Source organism: Carcharodon carcharias, chromosome 3, assembly GCF_017639515.1.
Source record: "Carcharodon carcharias isolate sCarCar2 chromosome 3, sCarCar2.pri, whole genome shotgun sequence".
NCBI lineage: Eukaryota > Metazoa > Chordata > Chondrichthyes > Lamniformes > Lamnidae > Carcharodon > Carcharodon carcharias.
In genome coordinates, this window is record NC_054469.1 from 80,445,777 (window position 1) to 80,468,364 (window position 22,588).

The 22,588-nt window shown below is 38.5% G+C and overlaps 1 protein-coding gene across 8 annotated transcripts in view; it reads left to right on the top strand.

Annotated features, from left to right (window-relative positions):
- tbc1d5 (TBC1 domain family, member 5) overlaps nt 1-22,588 on the top strand; it is a 554,754-nt gene that overhangs the window by 257,996 nt on the left and 274,170 nt on the right. For all 8 annotated transcript variants that reach the window (XM_041183651.1, XM_041183652.1, XM_041183650.1 and 5 more), the window contains 3 exons: nt 17,521-17,629; nt 22,041-22,130; nt 22,223-22,297. In XM_041183651.1, the coding sequence (XP_041039585.1) occupies nt 17,521-17,629; nt 22,041-22,130; nt 22,223-22,297 (274 nt within the window). The remainder of the gene's footprint in view (nt 1-17,520; nt 17,630-22,040; nt 22,131-22,222; nt 22,298-22,588) is intronic.

Here is a 22,588-nt window from a genome sequence, read left to right on the forward strand (position 1 = left end):
CTCTTTCTAAGCTTCACCTGCAAATCCTTCGCATCAACAGAAATCATTCCAGTTCAGTCCAGGTTTTTAAGTGCCCGATTTTCCCTTTAAGCTTCAAGCACTTGATAAAGCATCTGCAATCAGATTTTCTTGTCCAGCGACACGTATGATCTGTAGATTAAATGGGTGCAGTAATAAACTCCATCTGAATAGCTTTCCATTTCTGTCTCGAAATTTGTCCAGAAACTTTAAAGGATTGTGGTCTGTATAAACAATTGTTTCTGATGAATTGTTTGCCACAGAAATTTCAAAATGCTGCAATGCTAACACCAAACCCAAAGTTTCCTTTTAGATAATTGAATATCTTCACTGTTGTGCATTTGCCTTCTGTGAAAAGTACCCTATCAGTTTTTCAATTCCATTGTTGTCACCTTGTAATAGTATGGGCCCAATGCCTATATCACTTGTGTCAATGGCCAACTTAAATTGCTTGGTGTAATTAGGTACTGTCAAAACTGGCGTCATAGTTAACAGTTTTCAAATTGTCAAATGTCTTCTGACACTCCTGTGTCCATTGAAACTTACTGTTCTTTTTTAATAGTTCAGGCAGTGGAGCAACCACACTGCTAAAATTTGACACAAATTTCGGATAAAACCCACTCACGCCCAGAAATCTCAAAATTCCTTGTTGTAGGCACTGGGAAATCCACTATAGCCTTGACTTTCACATCTCTTGGAGTCACCTTACCATGTCCAATTGTATGACCTAGATACATAACTTGTGCTTTTGCAAGTTCACTTTTAGCCAAGTTCATCGCTAAATTAGCTAAGTAAATAATTCTTCCAGATATTGTAAATGTTCCTCCCATGTGACACTGAAATCTATCAAGTTGTCAATATAAACAGCACAATTGCTCAGGCCTGCAATTACTTTGTTCGTCAATCTTTGAAATGTCACAGGTACATTCTTCATACGAAATGGCATGACTTTAAAGCGATATAGTCCATTTGGCATCACAAAAGTCGATATTTCCTTTTGAACTCTCCGATAATGGCACTTTCCAATATCCTTTTAGCAAGTCAATCTTTGTGATAAACTTTGATTGTCCCACTTTCTCAATGCAATCTTCCAACCTTGGTATAGGGTATGAATAAGCTTTTGACACCATATTCACCTTTCGATAGTCCACGCACAGTCTTTGTGTTCTACCCAGTTTCGGTACCAGTGCAATAGGCGAACTCCAGTCACTGCAACCAGACTCAATGATATCATTTTGAAGAATGAAGTCTATTTCTTTCTGTATATGTGATAACTTTGCCGGATTTAATCTATAAGGATGTTGCCTTATTGAAGATAAAACTTCTATAGGCACATCATGTATAGCTAAATCTGCCTTCCCCAGCTTATTTCCACAAATAGCTTTGTGTGACCGCAGCTTTTCCATATGACTTTTACACTTGCCTGGAAGGTAACTCAATATTACATTTAAATTTTCAAGTAGCCCCTCATTATCCAATTTGATTAAAGGAAAATCAATTTCAGAATTCTGCATTTCTACTTCTTTCTCATTATCTACCACCACTAACACCTCCTTTTGGTCCTCTTCCCTGTCAAAGTACTTTTTAACCATATTCACATGACACACCCTCTGCTTCTTTCTTCTATCTGGCGTATTTATGAAATAATTTACTTCAGTCAGTTTCTTTTCAATCCTGTAAAGTCCACTAAACCTTGCTTTTAATGAGTCACCCAGTACTGGTAACAGAACTAGCACACTCTCTCCAGCAACAAAATTCCAAGCTGCAGCTTTCCTGTCTGCTTTCACTTTCATCACTTGCTGTGATATCTTTAAGTGTTCCCTAGCCAACTCACATGCTCTGTCCAATCTCTCTCTGAAGTTTGATATGTAATCCAGGAGAGTAGTTTCTGAATTTTGACCCACCAATTTCTCATAAATCAATTTCATTGGCCCCCTTACCTCATGACGACCATAGGCTAGTTCAAAAGGACTAAAATCAATTGATGCATGAGGAACGTTCCAAATAGCAAATAAGAATGGAATTCCTCCATCCAAATTCTGTGGATAGCTCTGACTGTACGCTTCCACCATTGTTTTTAGAGCTTGATGCCATCTTTCCAAAGCACCTTGTGAGTCAGGATGATAAGCTGTTGACTTAAATTGTTTTATCCACAAACTGTTGATTACTTCCTTAAACAGCTGTGACATAAGATTTGAACCCTGATCTGATTGTATTTCCTCAGATAAACCATATCTTATAAAACATTTAGTTACCTCTTCCACAGTCGTCTTTGTTTAAATGTTTCTCAAAGGTATTGCTTCAGGAAATCTGGTAGACACATCCATTATTGTCAGTAAGTACTAATTTCCACTTTTCGTCTTAGGGCGGTGTCTTACACAAACAATCATGACCCTATTGGAATCGGAATTAAAGATGCCAACCTAATTACTGCTTGTGGTTTCCCTATTGCCTGACATGTGACATGTTCTATAGAAATTGACTACATCCCTATGCAATCCAGGCCCAAAAAAATACTGTACCTTTGCCTGTGTCTTTCTAATTCCTAAATATCCCCCCATTGGAATTTCATGAGCTATCCTCAGAATCTCATTTCTATACCCAAATTGGATAACAATTTGATGTACCTCCCTCTAGCTTTCATTTGCTGAAACATGATACGGCCTCCATTTTTTCATTAAAATATCACCCATAAGGTAATAACATTCTGGAATACATTTTGCCTCTGTTTCTGAGTAAGCTGTCTGATATAAATGTTGTATTCACAAACTCTTTTTCTGCAACCCCACCAACTGTCTTGAATTAAACACTTCAGCTGAATTGTTTTCCAGTCTTTCTTCCTGAACAAAGTTATCAAATGCAGTGTCAACTAATTGAATTTCCACACCTTCTCCCTGTTTTTGAATTTCCTGTTCTTCTTGTTTCAACCTATGAACCTGTGAGCTCATTATCACACAATCTGGAAGCAATCCAGGATGCTCTCACTGCAACACTTCTGTTGAAGACGCCTCTACAGGCTGTTCAACTACCCATAGGCATCACCTACATTTGTGATCCAGCTATATCATTACCTAGAATAAATTGAACCCCTGCAATGGGCAATTTTTCCACTACTCCAACAATCACTTTTCCTGTTTTCCACTTACTCTTTGAATTTACCTTCCACATGGAATAGATTTAGCATCTCCATGAACCCCACTTAGTATCACCTGTTCCTGCAACACTCCCTCTGAACAATAAATGTCACTATCACACAACATTAAGGATTGACTAGCCCTGGTGTCTCATAAAATTTTAACACCTTTACCGACTCCACCCTGTACACATGGCAAGACTATCCCTTCACAAGCAAAATCTCTAAACATTTCTGCAACCTGCTCCTCCAAATTCTCTTGGTTAAATCGTGAACATATTCCCACTTCTTTACCTATTGCTGATACTTCCTGTTTTACCTGTACCCAAACCACTGGTTTTTCCTGAACCTGAACCTCAGAACCCACAATACTCTTACTTACAGTACTTTTATGCACCCCTATAATTCCAACAGATTTTCCCTGAAATTTCCAGCACACTGACTTTCTGTGTCCAACTTTATAAAATGAGAACACCTCAATTTTCAAATGTCACTTCTACCCTCAGCACCTTCCTTTTCATTCTGAGAAGAAACTTCTGGGAATTTCCACCTACTCCTCTTCCCTGACTACCCACCTTTCTTTTCCACGTTCTATCCTTTTCTGATTTAAAAGTGTGATGAAAAAAGGTTTAGCTGTATGAACTAACCCATAATCACCAGCTATCTTTGCTGCTTGCCTTACAGATTCAGCTATCTGTTCCTTCACCTCCATATGAGCTCTCAGTACCGAAAGAATTGAATCTTTAAATTCTTCCAAAAGAATTAATTCTCTAAGGGCTGCATATGTTTTCTCTATTTTTAATGCCTGTATCCACCAGTCAAAATTGCTTTGGTTTACTTTTTCAAACTCAGTATAATTTTGCCCAGGCTGTTCTCTCATATTCCTAAATTTCTGCCTATATATCTCAGGAACCAACTCATATGCACTCAAAATAGCTTTTTTTTAAAAACCATATCATAGTTCACCAACATTTCTTCTGATTAGTGAAGCATTAACCTCATGTGCTTTACCCACCAACCTGGATTGTAACAACAATGCCCAGTTTTCCTGTGGCCATTTTATCTGTTTAGCTATCTTCTCAGATGAAATAAAGAAAGTGTCAACATCTCTCTCAAACTTTGGAAGAGCTTGTACAAACTTAAACATCTTCCCATTTGGATCTGATCTGGAAATAAGTCCTTCCTCACCGACTGGCTCTCCTTTTTAACTGCCTGCATTTTAAGCTGGAACTCCCTCCCTCTTTTTCTCTTTCCTCCCTTTCTAACTTCACCATTTCTAATTCCCTTTCTTGTTTCTCTTTCTCTCTACTGCCTTTCTGCCTGTTCCCTTTGAAATGCATTCCTTTTTCTTTTTCTTCCACCTCTAGCTCTAGCTCAAGTTTTTTTTGTTTCCTTTGCTTGTTCAAATTCAAACCCCTTCATTTCTAGCTGAAGTCTCACTAACTCCAGCTGTGACTCACTAATGTCAAGTATCACTTCCAATTCTAAATGCTGTGCTATACCTTCAATTATATCTGCTTTCTTAGCCCCTGCAGGTAACCCTAATTGTAATTTATCCACCAATTCCATTAACTTAACATTAGTTACCTTTTGTAAACCAGCCAACGTTATAACGTCAACTCCCAAACAAGTCTGAACAACTGCTAAAGCCATGTTGTAGTCTCACCACTACAAAAAAAACTGCACACCAATTCCTGATTTCAAATTGCTTCTCATTCTCGTAACCTAAAGATTCACCAACTCCAACCCAATCAAGGAATTTTAAATATATCCCAAAAAGAGCCCCAATTTTTGTTATGCTACAGCAGATGGTAAATGCTGAGCTATTCAAATCCAAGAGGGAAACCTGAAACAACCATCACAACTAATTTTTAATTTGTATGTCTCGAGAGACGGGCTTTGAATTCAGTAATAATAAGACTACTGAGTCTTGAGGTTTTTATAAAACTAAATTAAACATTTTCTAATAAAAGAAAGGATTGTAAACACATACATATGTCTACAAATTACTGCTGGAATAATTTTTAATTCCCCTAGTTAATCTGATTTCCAGTTACACCTTCATTAAGGCCCAATACAATACAAAGATTTTAAAAGACCCAGGCAAAGTAAACAATACCCTGAACAGTCAAATGCAAAGTGAGTTCTCATAATTTCAGTCCCTCAAGGCAGCAGTTTGAGGCATAGATGCTGAAGACTTTTCACACTTGTTGAATCTTAGACTGCCTACCCTTACACACAGCCTTTGGTTCTTTATACATATTTTCTCCTTTGAATGCAAATTCCCCTAGTTTCACCATGTCTTTGGACTTTATCTTTCTGATTAAAAAAAATCTCTCATAGCACCATGTTTTACCAGTAATCTTTGGGAAAAATAAACACACTCTTTCTAAACGTCACCTGGCTAGGTAACACATTTTACTCCCTCTTTTGAAAACAATCTAAGCTGGTTTATTTAAAAATGCAAATGTTCCCTTGACACCTATGTTACTAAACTTCCCCATATTTACCTAATTAACATTTCAAACCTAACTTCTCTTACATCAAAGCGCCCAGACTAGCTGCCTCTGATTCAAGTAAGTCACGCATGCACGCACACACAGACACACACACAGGCACATATAGACACATCCCACTATTACTCTATTTTACAATAAATTCCAGTAATGTTATGAGAATTATTATATCTTCCTGACACATGGTACATGCCATCTTTTTGCTATCGGGAGGTACGAGTTTCCCGGGCACATAGGAACCGGAGAAGGCCATTCAGCTTGTCAAGCCTGCTCCGCCATTCAGGATGATCATGGCTGATCGAACACTTCAATGTCTTTTACCTACACTGTCCCCATAACCCTTTGCGTTATTGTTAATCAGAAATCTATCAATCTCTACCTTAACTCGTACTCTGACTGAGCTTCCACGGCCCCCTGGGGTAGAGAATTCCAAAGATTCCGAGTAAAGAAATTTTTCCTCATCCTGGTCATAAATGGCCTCTCCCTTATTTTGAAATTGTTTCCCCTGGCTCTAGACTCCTCAGACAGGGGTAACACCTTACCTGCATCTACCATTTCTATTCCTTTAAGTATTTTGTAGGTTTCAATGAGATCAGCTTTCATTCTTCGAAACTTTGAGAATACAGGCCCAGTTTGCCCAATCTCTCTTCATTAGACAGTCCCACCATTCCCTGGGCATGTTTGGTGAACCTTCGTTGCACTCCCTGTATGGCAGTAATATCCTTTCGGAGGTAAGGGGACCAAAATGCACAGAGTACCCCAGGTGCAGTCTAACCAAGCTTCTATACAATTGAAGCAAGACTTCATTACTCCTTCACTCAAATCCTCTTGTGATAAAGGCTAACATTCTATTAGTCTTCCTAACAGCTTACTGCACCTGCATGTTAGCCTTCAGTGACTTAAGGACAAGGACACCCAGGTCCCTTTGTACACCTACGCCTTCTAATCTCTTACCATTTAGGAAACACATTGCACACCTGTTCCTTCTACCAAACCACACATTTGGATAACCTCACATTTTTCCACATTATATTCCATCTGCCATGTTCTTGCCCATTCACTCAGTCTGACCAAATCCTCCTGCAGCTGCTTCATATCTTCCTCACAACACACATTCCCACCTATCTTTGTATCGGCTGCAAACTTGGAAATATCACATTTTGTCCCCATATCCAAATAATTGATATATATTGTGAACAACTGGGGCCCAAAAACTGATCCTTGCAGGGTACCCCCACTAGTCGCAGCCTGCCAACGTGAGAATGACTCGTTTTTTTCTGCCTGTTAGCCAATCCTTAATCCATGCCAGTATATTACCTCCTATCCCATGTGCTTTTATTTTGCTAATCAACCTCCTGTGGGGGACTTTATCAAAAACCTTCTGAAAATCCAAGTATACTACATCCATCGACTTTCCTTTATCAATTTTGTTAGTAACATCCTCAAAAAAAAAAACTCCAAGTTCAACAAACATGATTTCCCATTCATAGATCCATGATGACTATGCCCAGTCAGATCATGATCATCCAAGTATCCATTTATCACATCCTTTACAATGGATTCTAGCATTTCCCCTACTACTGATGTAAGGCTAACAGGTCTGTAGTTTCCTGTTTTCTCTCTCTCTCTCCCCCCCCAACTTCTTAAATAGTGGGGTGACCTTCCAATCTTCAGGAACTATTTCAGAATCCATAGAATTTTGGAAAATGATCACCAATGCATGTACTGTCTCCATAGCAACCTCTTTTAACACTCTGGGATGCAGAATATCAAGTCCCAGGGACTTATCAACTTTCAGTCCCATTAATCTCTCTAATATAACCTTACCTATACTAATTTCCTTCAACTCCTCCTCATCCCTAGTCCCTTGGATCTCTAAATCTGGGAGATTTCCTGTATCTTCCTTAGGGAAAGCAAACAAAAAGTAATCATTTAGCTTCTCTGCCATTTCTCTATTCCCCGTTATGAATTCTCCTGACGCTGCCTGCAATGGACCCACATTTGTCTTAGCCAAACACTTGCTTTTTACATCCTTACAGAAGCATTTACAGTCCGTTTTTATGTTTTTTGCTAGATTGCATTCACATTCTGTTTTCCCTTTACCAGTTTCTTGGTCTTCCTTTGCTGTATTCTTAAAAACCTCATAATCCTCAGGTTCACTGCTACTTAAGGGCACTCTACCTTATAAGCCTTTTCTTTTAATCTTATACAATCATTAACTTCCTTTGTCACAGTTGGCTGACTTTTTTTGGGCTTTTGTGCATTGAAGGAATATATAGGTGCTAACATTGCCTATGTACAGTCATACCTTTTAATGTATTTTCCCAATCCACCTCAGCAAATTTGTCCCTCGCTCCTTCATAATTTCCTTTATTCAACTCTAACACCCTTGCTTCACTACCTCACTTTCAAACATAATGTAAAATTCTATTATTGTGGTCACTCATCCCTAAAGTTTCTTTTACAACAAGATTTTAATTAGCCCTTTCTCATTATATAATATTAGATCTAAAATAGACTGTCCTCTAGTCGGCTCCTCAATATACTGCTCGAGAAAATCATCCCTAACACACTCCAGAAACGCGTCTGCTACAGCATTAGTGCTCAGTTGGTTTACCCAGTCTCTGTGCAGATTGAAGTCACCCATGATTACTGTATTGCCCATGCTTTACATGCTTCTCTCATCTCCTGGTTAAGACCATGCCCCACATTACCACTACTATTTGGTAGCCTATAAACAACTCCAGCCAATGTCTACTGCCCTTTGCTGTTTCTTAGCTCCACCCAAACAGATTCCACACATTGTTCTTCCTATCTGAGATCCTCCCTTATTAATGCACTGATCCCATCCCTTATTAGCACCTCTCTTGTCTGTCCTTCCTAAACGTCGAATATCCTTGAATATTCAGTTCCCAGTATTGGTCACCATACAGCCATGTTTCCGTAATGGCAATTATATCATACCTATTTACCTCTACTTGTGCCTTTAGACCATCTACCTTATTGCGAATGCTGCGAACATTCAGGTAGCGTGCCCTTAACTTTGTTTTTTTGACATTATTCTGCATTTGAAGCATACTCAATGCTCTACCTTGTTTCTCCTGCCATCTAGTCTCACTGCTACTTCCTATTACCAACTTTACTTCCTTCCAATTTGGGCCACCCATCAGGTTCCCACCCCCGACAAGATAGTTTAAATGGACCCCAACAGCACTAGCAAATCTCCCTGCGAGTATATCAGTCCCATTAAGATGCAAAAGCAAAATACTGTGGATGCTGGAAATCTGAAACAAAAACAGAAAATGCAAGAAAAACTCAGCAAGTCTGATGGCATCTGTGGAGAGAAAGACAGAGTTAACGTTTCTAAGCCGTATGCTGTTAGACCTTTTAAGATGTAACCCATCCAGCTTGTACAGGTCCTACCTCCCCCAGAACTGGTCCCAATGCCAACACCACTGACTTAATCTTGAAGGTAGGACTGAATTTGGTGTGCTTCCCAATTAATGAGTATTCATGCTATGCAAATGCACAGTAAATAGGTTCCTACTGCCTGGCAGCGTGTTGGCCATTCGGCTGCTGACACTACACCCATTTTATCTCATAAATATAACCTGATATTGGGAACTGAGATTCGTCCCCTGCCCACCACATTTCCTGCTGTAATGGGTCCCATTAAATAGCTCCCATAATATTTAATGTAACTGCTTCATGCAGTTATTATTTGTAATTATTAAAAAGCCTACTGTATTGTTGAAAACTGTTGGGTCAGATCTAGGTGTAGCAGAGCATCTGGTGGTTTTCTGCATCCTTTAGCTCGAAATTTTAATTCATCTGAAGTGAGAGCTGATGATAACACGCTGAGGGCAACACAGCATTTGCGATGTTGGTGAACAGTGTGACTAACAGTGTATCTCTTTAATGAGATTTAAGCTTTGAGAAAGGTGCTGAGAAAATGTGGAGAAAGAAGATGAATTAGAATTAAATCAGGTACAGAAAGAGAAATGAAGAGAGAAAAAAAAAGAGTAAAATAAAAAATCTCTAACAACTTAGTACATGCAGGAAAACGGTTGAACAGTTTAAATTATTCTCATTCTTGGCCAGTGAAGTTGATTGGCACTACATTAACAATTTTCATGTCATTGAAAAGGTACTCTCACTGTTTAAATTCTAGTCCAAACTTTTCAATGACAATTTTATCAGTCATTTAATGGACAGAGCCATCAAACTCTTAATAATAGGAAGGCAAAAAGTTAGATGCTTTTTGTGCAAAGAGGAGCACACAAATTGATTAAGTTCTAAGATCCGGAACTCGCAGCATCTCTGTTAATTCCCTAGATTTGCTGGCCGATTTGTGCAGTAATATGACATGCGCCATTAACACACCGCTATTTTTCCAGCAAGATCCAGCCCAATAATTTAATCTTGATCAACTCGCATAACCACATGATAGAAGAATTCCTTTCAGTCTCCAAAGTATACAAATGGCCTCTGATACACTTGCTAAATTGGTTGAAAATGTCTAATGAATGTTTTGTGTAAAATAAAAGAAACAATTGTTTAAATTGTTTACCCTCTTTTATACGTTTGTTTAGAATAACTTCAACAGAAATTTCTGTGAAGAGAGTAGCCCTGAATCACATCTGTTGTGTGCCAAAACTGGACCTTGATGGGAAAATAAAAGGTTGTTTCAGATCTATCTGAAAATTGATTGTTTTGACAGTGCTTGAGTATCAGATGTGCTCCATGAAGATTGTTTCCTTGTCTAATGTAACCTGAGTGAATCTCCACATTACGATGTGTGTTCAGTTCCGAAGAGAAGAGCCCTTCAGCTACTGATTTTTCTGAAAGTAAAAAGAAGTACTTAAAAAGTGGAACGCATAAAGAGATAATTAGTTTACATTGAAACTACTTGTCTCCACAGTTACCTTCTCCTTAAAAGGACCCACTCTATTTAGAATAAACATTCACTGAATAGCTGGTGGGGTAAGACTTATTTGGTACAAAAATGGTATTTCAGTCCACAAGTGGTAATGTTATGAACGTGGTATGGCCAAGTGAGGTTTACAGCTTCAGCTTATATATAACCATTCATCGAGTCTACAATAATTTACTTCTCTGTACTTATGGAATTCCTAACTGTGGAATCAATTTATGTACTAGGCACCTGCTGACATCCCTGCTGAGCTGAGTTACTAACAAATAACATGCAATATTTCTTTTTGTTTCTCCCAAGAAAACCTTTCAAGTTCCTCTTGACAAAAGAGGAATTTGAACTTGGGGACCTCAGCATAAATCTACAGATAACCCAATTGTTGATTTCTTCTTGCATGATTGGGTGAAATTATTTTTGCAATTAAAGTCATTGCTGTTATGCCAGCCCATTAAAATGCATCAATGCGAATAGACTAGTAACTGGGCTTAATCAGACCAGTTGTGTACAAAAATAAATCAGTACATGGTTCTCCAATTGAGTAACCAAGCTCTAATGGTTTTGACATGGTAAATAAGCTCAATTAGAGAAGGGAGAGAAAGCCAAACAATTGCTTTTAAAGCAGTAAAGTCATCCTATAATTTAAGTACTTCATTTTCAGTTTTAATTTTATATATAAAACAATTGGTGATAATTGAACAGTCAATCCAGTCTTAGTGACCTGTTTAATGGAAAAAAATGCAAATAAAAACTCTAATGAAAATAGAATAGGCTAATATAGACATTTTAATCTTCCATAAAACATGGAAACCTTTTATTTTCATTATCCACAATTTCATATTGGGTTTGCCCACCTGCTTAGATGAAAAGGCAAATTGTTTCCGGTCTTCTTTTCAGTGCTTCAGTTTGTTCCAAACATTTGTTTTTCTTTGTGAAATTTACTAGTTTTACATTTAGGGTTTTTTATTGCCAGCATTGTCCTTTAATTACCTTTATTGCTATGGATATTTAAGTTGCTGTTGTACATAGTTATGACAAGAGAAGACCAATTAACCCTTTGAGCCTGTTGCGCAGATTGTGAGCAAAGTTTGAGCTAGTATCTTTCAGATAAGGAAGGATTTACGAGGAGGCACGAAATAGAATTGCAACAATACCCAAAACATTCTGATTGCACTGAATACAACGTATGTTTACAGACATCTCCCCATATACCTGGATATGTCAGAGGAGTCCTGTCTCCACTGCTTCTCATTCACATAAATGCTGTTGTACGTTTTTAACATGTTCTTCAAGATGCCCTGCAGAAAAAATTTGGAACAGGAACAACTTTTCCAGTGGAGGTGAAGTTATCAAAGCATGAAGCTCCCATAGTTCTGGATCTTTTCAAGCCATCCTATATGTGCCATATTTACCTCCGCAACTAAAGGTAGAAGGAGGTAATGTTTTTGCCCCGTTTGTTAGTCTGATTGTCTGAAAACAGTACATCTCAAAATCTAATGGATGGATTTTGACGAAACTTGATGCACAGATAGAGTATAGCCCAAGGAAAAGCTGATTTGTTTTTGGCGAAGATGTGGATCCTGGATTTTTTTAAAGAACCTGTTAACATTGGGGGATGAGGCAAATTGACATGTTTTTTAGAATGTTGTATGTTGTTTTTATAGGATGTTGTTCATTGTTTTAGAATGTGGTGGAACTCATCACTGCTGTCAAAATGTGAGCAGAGTTTTCAGAGCAGGTTGTTCGATATGGATTGGCCTAAAGCCTCCTCAATGAAATGGAAGCTATTAATAACAAGATTTATTTTTTCAGCTTTGTAGTGTTATGATCCCTGTAGAGACCGATGACTTTTTATAGAAAAATGAATTTTCAGTGACTGACTGGAAAGCGCACGTTTTCAAATTTTAAGACTTTTACTGTAACAAACAAGCTAAAAGTAATGCTATCTAAACACTTCAGTTGGTAACTTAAATTCTAAGCTGTAGAAAAGATCCACAATTTAACTTTTAAAACAACCGAAAATCCCCCTGCATGGTAATACTTAATTCTGTCCCTTAACTATACACTGCAAACACAGGAAAACTGTCCAAAGCTATTCTCAGCTCCTTTTCTTTTCTAGCTGAATAACTTCTAATACCTGAACTGACATTCATGGTGAGGGTTACTCTGAAATTTCGCCTTCTGACCAAAGCTAGGTGAATCTTCCAAACCTGTTTAAATCCTCACGAATTTGTCCTCTTGAATCTGAGCACAAGCGCCTATCTACCCACATGAAGAAAACAGAGACTGGCTGCAATATCTTAGGAAAACTCTGTAACCCGATACTACAGTGGCTTTCTATGGCCTGTTCCCCTCTCAAAGCCCATCTCCATGGCAACATGAGTCACATGGGCCTTGTACCCACGTAGGAATGATGACTAACTATCTTCTAAATCCCCAACTCCATTTTATCTTGGAATTAAATAGACCGTATAAAGTATAACCGTTTATAAAGCCTGACATTCCTAACATCTGCCCGTGATACTTGGACACTAACAGTCTGTCTACTGTCAACAAAGCTGCTGTGGCCATTGTTTACAGGCATGAACCTTTTGGTATGTTTTGGGACTGTGAAGGTACAATTTTATAAACTTCATATTTGTGTCAATAATTATAGAGCATCAGCCAAGCAGGGAAAAACCGCGAGGAAGAGCTGCGTAATTGTAATAATGTTGTTAACACAGTGTGGCGGAGGTATATCTTCCACTGAATGCCCTCTTCACTTGTAGACATCTGTAATTAACGCCTGTATCAAAGTTACAGATAGCATGTTTCCAGAGGGCAATACGTTCGTCACTTCCCCTATGGAAAGAAAGCATCAGCTGGTTCAAACTTAGACAAATTGAGTGCTGGTAAATGGGGTTAGGTAGGTAGGTCAGGTGTTCTCACATGTCAGTGCAGACTCGATGGGCCGAAGGGCCTCTTCTGCACTGTGAGATTCTGTGATAGACTTCCCTGAAGTGCAAAATGTCACAGATGGTTGTCATTTGAACAGTCAAGATTTCTCATTCACGCTACGGCCCACGTGCAAAGAAAATGTTTGCACTTAATGCTTATTGCTATCTGACCATATAAATATTGTATGCACTTTAATTGCTGTTGTCCAGGAAGCGTGCACAATACCATTAGTAAATGACAATCCATGGTGATTGCATTTTTGAGAAGAGTAAAACAATCACAGGGTGGAAGATGACTTTTAGAAATACATGTTTAATGTCAGTTGCAGACCTCACTAAAAAACAGTGATGGCAGATGAAACTTATGCAGAGCAGTGTGAAGTGATGCATTTGGTTGGAAGAATAAGGAAGACAATAAAAAAGCCAAGGATGCAATTCTAAAGGGAGCACAGGAGTAGAGGGACCTGAGGGTGCAAATGTACAAATCATTGAAGGTGGCAGGGCAGGTCGGGAAAGTGTTTTATAAGGCATACTGGATCCTGGGCTTTATAAATAGAAGCATGAAGTACAAAAGCAAGGAAGTTATGGTCAACTTTTATAAAACGCTGGTTTGACCTCAGTTGGTATATTATGTCCAATTCTGGGCACCCCACTTTAGGATGGATGTGAAGGATTTAGTGAAGATGCAGAAAATATTTACAAGAATGGTTTCCAGGGTGAGGGGCTTCAGTTGCATGGTAGCTTGGAGAAGCTGGGGCTGTTCTCCTTCGAGAAGTGCAGGTTGATAGGAGATTTAATAAACGTGTTCAAAGTCGTGAGGGAACTGGGCGAGCAGAAACTGTTATCCTTGGCAGAAGGATCAAGAACTGGAGGACACTGATTTAAGTTGAATGATGAAAGACCCAAAGGTAACATAAGGATAAACGTTTTTGCACCATGAGTGGTTGAGATCTGGAATGCACTGCCTGAGTTGGGTGGAGGCAGATTCAATGATGGCTTTCAAAAGAGAACTAAATAATTACCTGAAGAGAGAACATTTGCGGGCCATGGGGAAAAGGCTGGTGAACGGGAGTGGCTGAGTTATTCTTTCAGACAGCTGGCAAGGATATGACGGGCTAAATAGTCTCCTTTTTGCTGTAACCACTATGTGATTCTACTCTATTAACAGCAAAATCATGGCTGGAAGCTTGAAATCCAGTTGTTCGTATCTTGTACCTACAAGGAAAGTGTGCCATACAGCATTGGTACAATAGAAAAGCATGTACAAAGGGGCAGAACTTCATACATTTGGGTGTGCCTGGTGGATATAAGAGTTTCTGTCTTAGGCTTGTGCAATCCTTGAGGGGTCCAAAAAGAAATGTGTGTGCCAATAAGGGGTGTGTGGTATTACTTTCTTCCTGATATCAGCAAATGTTTTGCTGTGCAACTGTATGGAATAGATCAGAGAGATCCTTCGATATTAATTTTCCACGAGTGTGGCTTTCACTACACGTAAGGCCATCCTCTTGGTCAGCTCCTGCAACAGGACCTGTAGTTCTTTGGTAGGAAAGAAGCCTGTGCTAACCATGTCTTAGCTCTGTCATTGTAATCATGAACTCCAGTTTTCTGTCTGCATCTGAACATCCCCTTTCATGGTTAACTGTTTGCCTTTGAGAGAAGGTCCCTTGCCATAGTTTCCAATCACCTGCTAAATGAGTTCAGATTCTGTGGAAAAATGTATACTGTGTCATCCTGAGATGGAGCTACAGAAAAAATTGCACCTTAGCCAGCTCAACCCCCATTACTCCCATTATTGAAATTGAAGCTACCAAGTTACATAAAAGTATTGTTTTTAAACCGGGCTTTGAGAAGATTGTAGTGCATGACTGAGTGATGAATCATTACAGCATATGTTTATTTTGTAGATCATTACAGGATCTCAATGGTTACTACTGGTCCAGTTCTCTGTCAATGGTTTGGGACAATTAATTTCTAATTATTCCCATTGGAGAATTTATTCACTTGTATATTAATGAGGCACAGGTGTTTGTTCCCTAGTGCTTCCAAGCCTTGGAGGCATACTTAAGTTGTTTATCGAGGGGTTCACAGCAGTTACCATAATTTATTGTGTCATGTAACCAACAGTTAAAACAGTGAGACTTACTTTGCATCTTTTCAAGTGAGTATGTGGGATAAGTTTTAAACTTGAATTCTGAAAATAAGATTTAGAATGATGTGTAATCCTATAATAAAATATTTTCAGACTGATGTGTGAACACTTTACTTTTGAAATACATTTTGATATGTTGAACTCTAGTGATACTTATCAGTCAACTGCAGAGTTAATAGTTTAATGGGTCTTGACCTTAAACCTAGACTCATGTCTATTGGGCCGGCTCCAGATTTCTACTGCTTCCAATTCTCAAGCCTTCACAAAAGAAATAAAAACAGAAAATGCTGGAAATACTCAGCAGGTCAGGCAGCATCTGTGGAGAGAAAAACAGAGTTAATGTTTCAGAGCGATGACTTTTCAGTAGAACTTAGGTCATCGACTTGAAACGTTAACACTGGCTTGACCTCCTCAAACATCTCCCAACATCCAAATTCCCCTATAACTCCATGATTATCCTCAAAGGCAAAAGTAATTTGCTCAACAACATTTTGCTTCCTCCAAACCTCTTCCTCACCACTGCACCCTAATCTCCAACATCAATTGTGAGCAGCCAATAATGTTTTATGCAGCCTGTTCCCTTATTTGAAGAAGAATCATATGGACTCAACGTTAACTCTGTTTTTCTCTCTCCATAGATGCTGCTAGACTTGCTGAGTTTTTCCAGCTTTTCTGTTTTTGTTTCGGATTTCCAACATTCACAGTATTTTGCTTTTACCCTCCTCCCTAACCTGTGCTAACTTTCCTTGCCTCAGTTCTCAATGTCACTGCTCTAGTGTCCAAAATCTTCCTTATTATTTCCTTCTTCAAAACCCCAAATCTTCAATTAATGCTCTAATTTCCTTTTCCTTGCAACTTCTTGATTATATTACTACCTTTAGCACTGTAATAGCTTCTCCTGCAAATCTGCTTTTGAAAACTTCAGTCACATTTCCACCCTCTGCACAATGCTCTGGTCAGAGCTACTGACATCCTCCTGAGAGTTCACTGTGGTGCTGTTTCTTGTCCTTAGTCTACCTGCTATTCAATACAGTCAACAACTCCAATCCTTCTACATTGCCTTTCTTCCGCAGGACTGTCCTTGCTTGTTTCGCTCCAATGTGGTCAATACATCATCTGTACTTGATTGAAACATATAAGATCCTGAGGATTCTTGACAAGGTGGATGTGGAGAAGATGTTTCCTCTTGTGGAAGCATCTAGAACTAGATTTTAAAAAAGTTTAAAAATAAGAGATCGCCCATTTAAAACAGATGAGGCGGAATGTTTTCACTCAGTCTTGTGAGTCTTTGGAACTCTCTTCCTGAAAAGGCAGCGGAAGCAGGGTCTTTGAATATTTTTAAGGCAGAATTGGATAGATTCTTGGTATGCTTGGGTGATAGATTATTGGGGATAGGTGGGATGCAAATTTCAGATTAGTATAAATGTTGGAGCAAGCTCGAGGGGCTAAACGACCTACTCCTCCTTGTTTCTGTGTTCATATTTAGCAATGACTTATCTTCCCTTTGTGAAGTGAAGATTATCTTTGTATACCATGTATAACATAATCAAATGTTTCTAAAATAACTGAGGTTGATTTTCCTATGCGGGGGAAATCTATTACTAAGATTAAGAGCATAGGATTCTTACTCAACCCTAAAATACTGCTAATAAGAAAAACCTCACTGGTTTAAAAAAATAGCATTGTGTGCTTACCTGGTTTAAAATTGCACAATTAAAGGCTGTGCAAACATATCAACACATTTTTTAATGAATGCTGACTTGAATTCTGCCAGAGCTATGAAAAATATTGAATTAGAAGTGTAATTTTATGCAGATATTTTATTTTTCAATTATTAGCAAAGAATGGGAAGACCTATTTGGACATATTAATTATTTTGCAAGCATAAGACTGAAGGGGATTAATGGGCAGCTGAGAAGCAGCAGATTCCGCAGTGTTTGTTGGAAGGTAACAATTTTTTTTTATATGAGAAACCTTTATTGATTATTGTGCAAGACCTAGTATAATGGGCCTGATTTTAACTCCTTCAGATCCAATTCGTTTATATGGAGTTAAAATCAGGCCCATTGATTTGGGAGAAATATTTGTAATTTGTCATGTATCCTCTCATATTGAATGTTTCATATGAAGTATGTCATGTATATGAAAATCTTATTACAATTAAATCCAAAATATTGTTCCTGTGACTGCATCGCATCTTTTTTTGTTTCTCGTAGTACCATTGCTTTCAGAGGTAGCCCTGCTTTTAGGGCAATGCTGTGTTTTAAATGAGACAACTTGCGTGTTACCAAGTGTTACCAGCGGCAAAAGTTAAATTGTTGCCAGTTACACTGTTTGACATTTATATCTATGTTGTACTTTCACCCCTCAACCCATCCATGCAGTCATGTACGCAATTCTAGCCTGCATGGATCTTTCCTGATTTTGGAGAACAATGCAAGCTCAACTTTTAAACAACTGTCCAATTTTTATATGAACCCAGATTGCCAAAGTGGTACAATGGGAGCCAAATAGTTTTGCACAATCAGCCAATCAATTGGCATTTTACTAACTTGTGCTACTTTAATCTGAAAAATAATCATGATGTACCAAATGTGAGTGGATATCGATGTTCCTTCACCATTGGAGAGACCAAACGTAAACTGGGCGACCGCTTTGCAGAACACCTGCGGTCTGTCCGCAAGAATGACCCAAACCTCCCTGTCGCTTGCCATTTTAACACTCCACCCTGCTCTCTTGCCCACATGTCTGTCCTTGGCTTGCTGCATTGTTCCAGTGAAGCCCAACGCAAACTGGAGGAACAACACCTCATCTTCCGACTAGGGACTTTACAGCCTTCCGGACTGAATATTGAATTCAACAACTTTAGGTCGTGAGCTCCCTCCCCCATCCCCACCCCTTTTCTGTTTCCCCCTTCCTTTTTTTCCCAATAAATTATAAAGATTTTCCTTTTCCTACCTATTTCCATTATATGAAAAAAAAACCCCACTAGAGCTATACCTTGAGTGCCCTACCATCCATTCTTAATTAGCACATTCGTTTAGATAATATCACCAACTTTAACTTTAACACCTATGTGTTCTATTGTACTATTGTCGTTGACATCTTTTGATGATCTGCTTCTGTCACTGCTTGTTTGTCCCTACAACCACACCACCCCCCCACCTCTCTCGCTATCTCTCCGCCCCCCCACACACACAGTTTAAACCAGCTTATATTTCAACTCTTTCTTGGACTCGAACTCAAGTTCTGTCGAAGGGTCATGAGGACTCGAAACGTCAACTCTTTTCTTCTCCGCCGATGCTGCCAGACCTGCTGAGTTTTTCCAGGTAATTCTGTTTTTGTTTTGGATTTCCAGCATCCGCAGTTTTTTTGTTTTTAATTCCTTCACCATTGCTTGGTCAAAATCGTGGAATTCCCTTCCTAACAGTAATGTGGGTGTACCTACAATACATGGACTGCAGTGGTTTAAGAAGGCAGCTCATCATCATCTCCTCAAGGGCAATTAGGGATGGACAACAAATGCTGGCCTGGTCAGCGACAACCACATCCAATGAATGAATAAAAAAAGTACTATTTAGCAATGAACTATCCCTGTCTTCTCCTCCACGAAAATACATTTCAATATAATTAATATTGTTTCATTTCCTTTAATCCAAAATAAAGTTAACTAGAATTATGGCTAGAATATAAGTAAATTTGATCTGTTTTCGAACACATACTGCAAAATGATTGGAAATTTGGGTGTTAGTTTTATAATATTAAAGTTTGCCTACCTACAACCTGTGGCACAATCATCCCTTGTGATCATTTATTGTGATAACCAGGAGCAAAATAAATGGGGTTAGGAAATGATTTTAGTGAACCGCAACATTATTAACACATAGTATTTTGAGGACTAGAATGTTTTAGTACCAAAACTTTAGGTAGCAGATTTGCAATTCTGAATGACTAACCTCAGTTAAATCTGATAATCTAGCTGTTGCCAACAAAATTGTCCAGGGTATAATAATGATAAGTTAACCATACTTCTTCAGTTATGATCTGATCTTTGAAGGTAAAACTCCACTTGGTAAGAAATTACATTGTGCATAACATAAATTTCCACTGTAAGTAACCTATAGAGTTAATGTTGTGGTACCAATTGTTTACAGTTCCTAAGCCAACACTATCATTACCCTTAACGTACATTATACCTTTTCTACCTTTAAATTGCATAATGTAAAAAACATGTAATATATTTTGTGAAATAATAAAAACACTATGAAATGTTAGATAGTAATTTAATCTTGTGGAGCCATTAATACCTCCAGCTTCAATCTTTCTTCAAGACATCTTTTCAACTGCAAGACATTGAATTCTGGCAGCTATCTAAAATTCCATATTTCATCCTTGGAGAGACTGATCACTATTTTAAAAAAATAATAATTTGAATTTCCAGTGACCAACCAAAAGGATCATCCAAGGTTTTAAGACTTTTACTGCAACAAACAAGTTAAAAACAACTTTATCCATTTACTACATACTATACTGCAGACAAGCAATTACCCATTTAGCTTTTAACATGACTGAAAATCTCGTGCAATGGTTATATGCTACGCTGTCCCTCAAGTGGACACTTGTTCTCCAGAAATCAGTTCAAAGTTATTCACAGCTCCTTGCTGGCTTGCATCCTTTTTTTCTTCCCTGCCAGGTAACTTCTAATCCCATAACTGATTTTAGCTGTGAGGGTTATACTGGAGATTCCTCCCTCTAGCCCAAGCTAGGCAATATTCTAGCCTCCTTTTAAATTCTCTCAAACTTGTTCTTTTCAATCTGAGCATGAGCTCCAGCTTGAGTTTTATGTGGTGACCGACAGAGTCAGCATTTTCTCTGCTTTAGCAGAGGACTGGCTGCCTCTGTCTGCTTGTTCCCCCTCTCTCTGGGTTTCTTACAGACTGTCTTGTGTCTGTGAACTTCAGTGATTTCTTAGGAAACCTGCAACTCGATACTACAGTGGCTCTCTATTGAAATTTTCCTTCCCAAAGCCCAACATCTGGGCCTTATATCCAGGTAGAAATGCTAAATAGCTTTCTCTAGACCCCCAACTCCATTTCATCTTGGAATTAAATAAAAAGTTTGAAGTATAACAGTTTATAAGGCTTAGCATTCCTAATGCCTCCCTATGAAACTTTGAAACCAACAATCCACCACAGTCATTGCAGTTGCTCTTGCCTTTGCCTGCAGCTGTGAACACATTGCACCTCCTTCCTAGTAAGTCAACCTGAGCCCCCTTTCCTCCATAACTTCGAAGTCACCCAGGCTTGTTGGGCACAATTTGGAGCATATCACGTGACTCCCATCACTACTACATTTTATCTTAAAGAGACAGCCTCAAAACATCATAACCTTATAAACGTTACGTTCATGACACAGACCTATAAGTCGTATTGTGAAATAAACTTCGATTGCATCCCACACATCAGTTTTAAACACCTGAGTTTGGAAACTCAACTCCATCTTGGGGCAGAATTTGGAAAGAAGATTAGTGGAGGTAACATAATTAATGGTGGAACCCAGATACGCTGAGTTTCTGCCCCACTAAAAAACCAGAGCAGCAAATTGTAGCCAAAGGAGACAGGCACATCTTCTCTCGCATCAAATTTAATTCCCATTAACTGTAGTTTGGCTAGATATGCCCCTATTAGGGCCAGTGGCATCTGCAAGGAGTGATTTTAGTTCCTGTTCATAGTCAAATGTGGGTGCATAAGGGGGCCATTGCAACTGGTAGTCCGACCCAGAGGGCTGACTTGGCATCGGACTCTAGGTCTATGAACATTGGTTCACTGGTGACTTAGAAGAAAAATATACCTGAATTCTGTGACCTGACCAACCTATGTCACCCTGTTAGTGCAGACAGTTTTGTTCCAAGATTCTGACTGGTGTGTAGAGTTGATGCTCCTGTTGCACCACTTCTGACAGTACTGGAATTTCAGCTCTTTATTCTTCTAGTTTAATGTAGCACATTTCATGCTTGTATGAAAAGTAGGTGAAAGAATGCAATTCATTCAAATATGCTTGTGCTGATAAATAAGTAGAGATGTGTCCAGAACCACAATTTGGGAAAACATTTTTAAATTCACTAATAATAAAAACCTTGATTAAAACAGTATTTTTCTATAGACTAAATTATATGCTCATCCTGACTGTTTCCTAATGTTTGTGTCATCCATTTTTGTTTCCGGATGGAAAGAATCTTTAATGCTATCAGGCTTATTGCTCCTTTGTAGATATTTATAATATTTTGTGTCTGCTCAACTATAGCAAACTGTATTTTCTGTTTATTTTGTTCTAACTGGTGAGGTTTGTGTCCTTGCAGCTGTTCTTGGATGTTCTGCCTGAGAACAAAAAGCAGTGGCTTAATAAGATAGCAGAATTAAGATCTCACTATGAGCAGATCAAAGAAATTGTAAGTATTTTCTGTATTTTTTCCATCAACCTTATATCTAATTATTTTGAAAAAAAATATCAAGTACCAACAGCAGTCTTGTCTAACCATAGCATATCACAAATCCTCGGAAAGCTGCTGGACAGCAAGATCTGGTTGTCAACAATCCACTTTCACAGGATGAGGGGGTGAGTACAATCAGATTTGCTTTTGTCATTTAGTTTCTTGAAATTGACTGGTTATCCCTAATATCTACATCTATTTAGCGAAAACAAATTAAATAGAACTTTCAGCTAAAATATCCAACCAATGTCATTTGTGTGAAATAACCTGCGCTATTCCTATTACAATAGAAAAACACGTACTAAAGCCAGCTGCTGAGAGAGATATGTCTAAGCTTTTTGCCTTGCACTCATCAGGACACCTCACAAGAATACCAAATATAAGGGGAAAACAACAATTTATACTCTGTGAAAAGA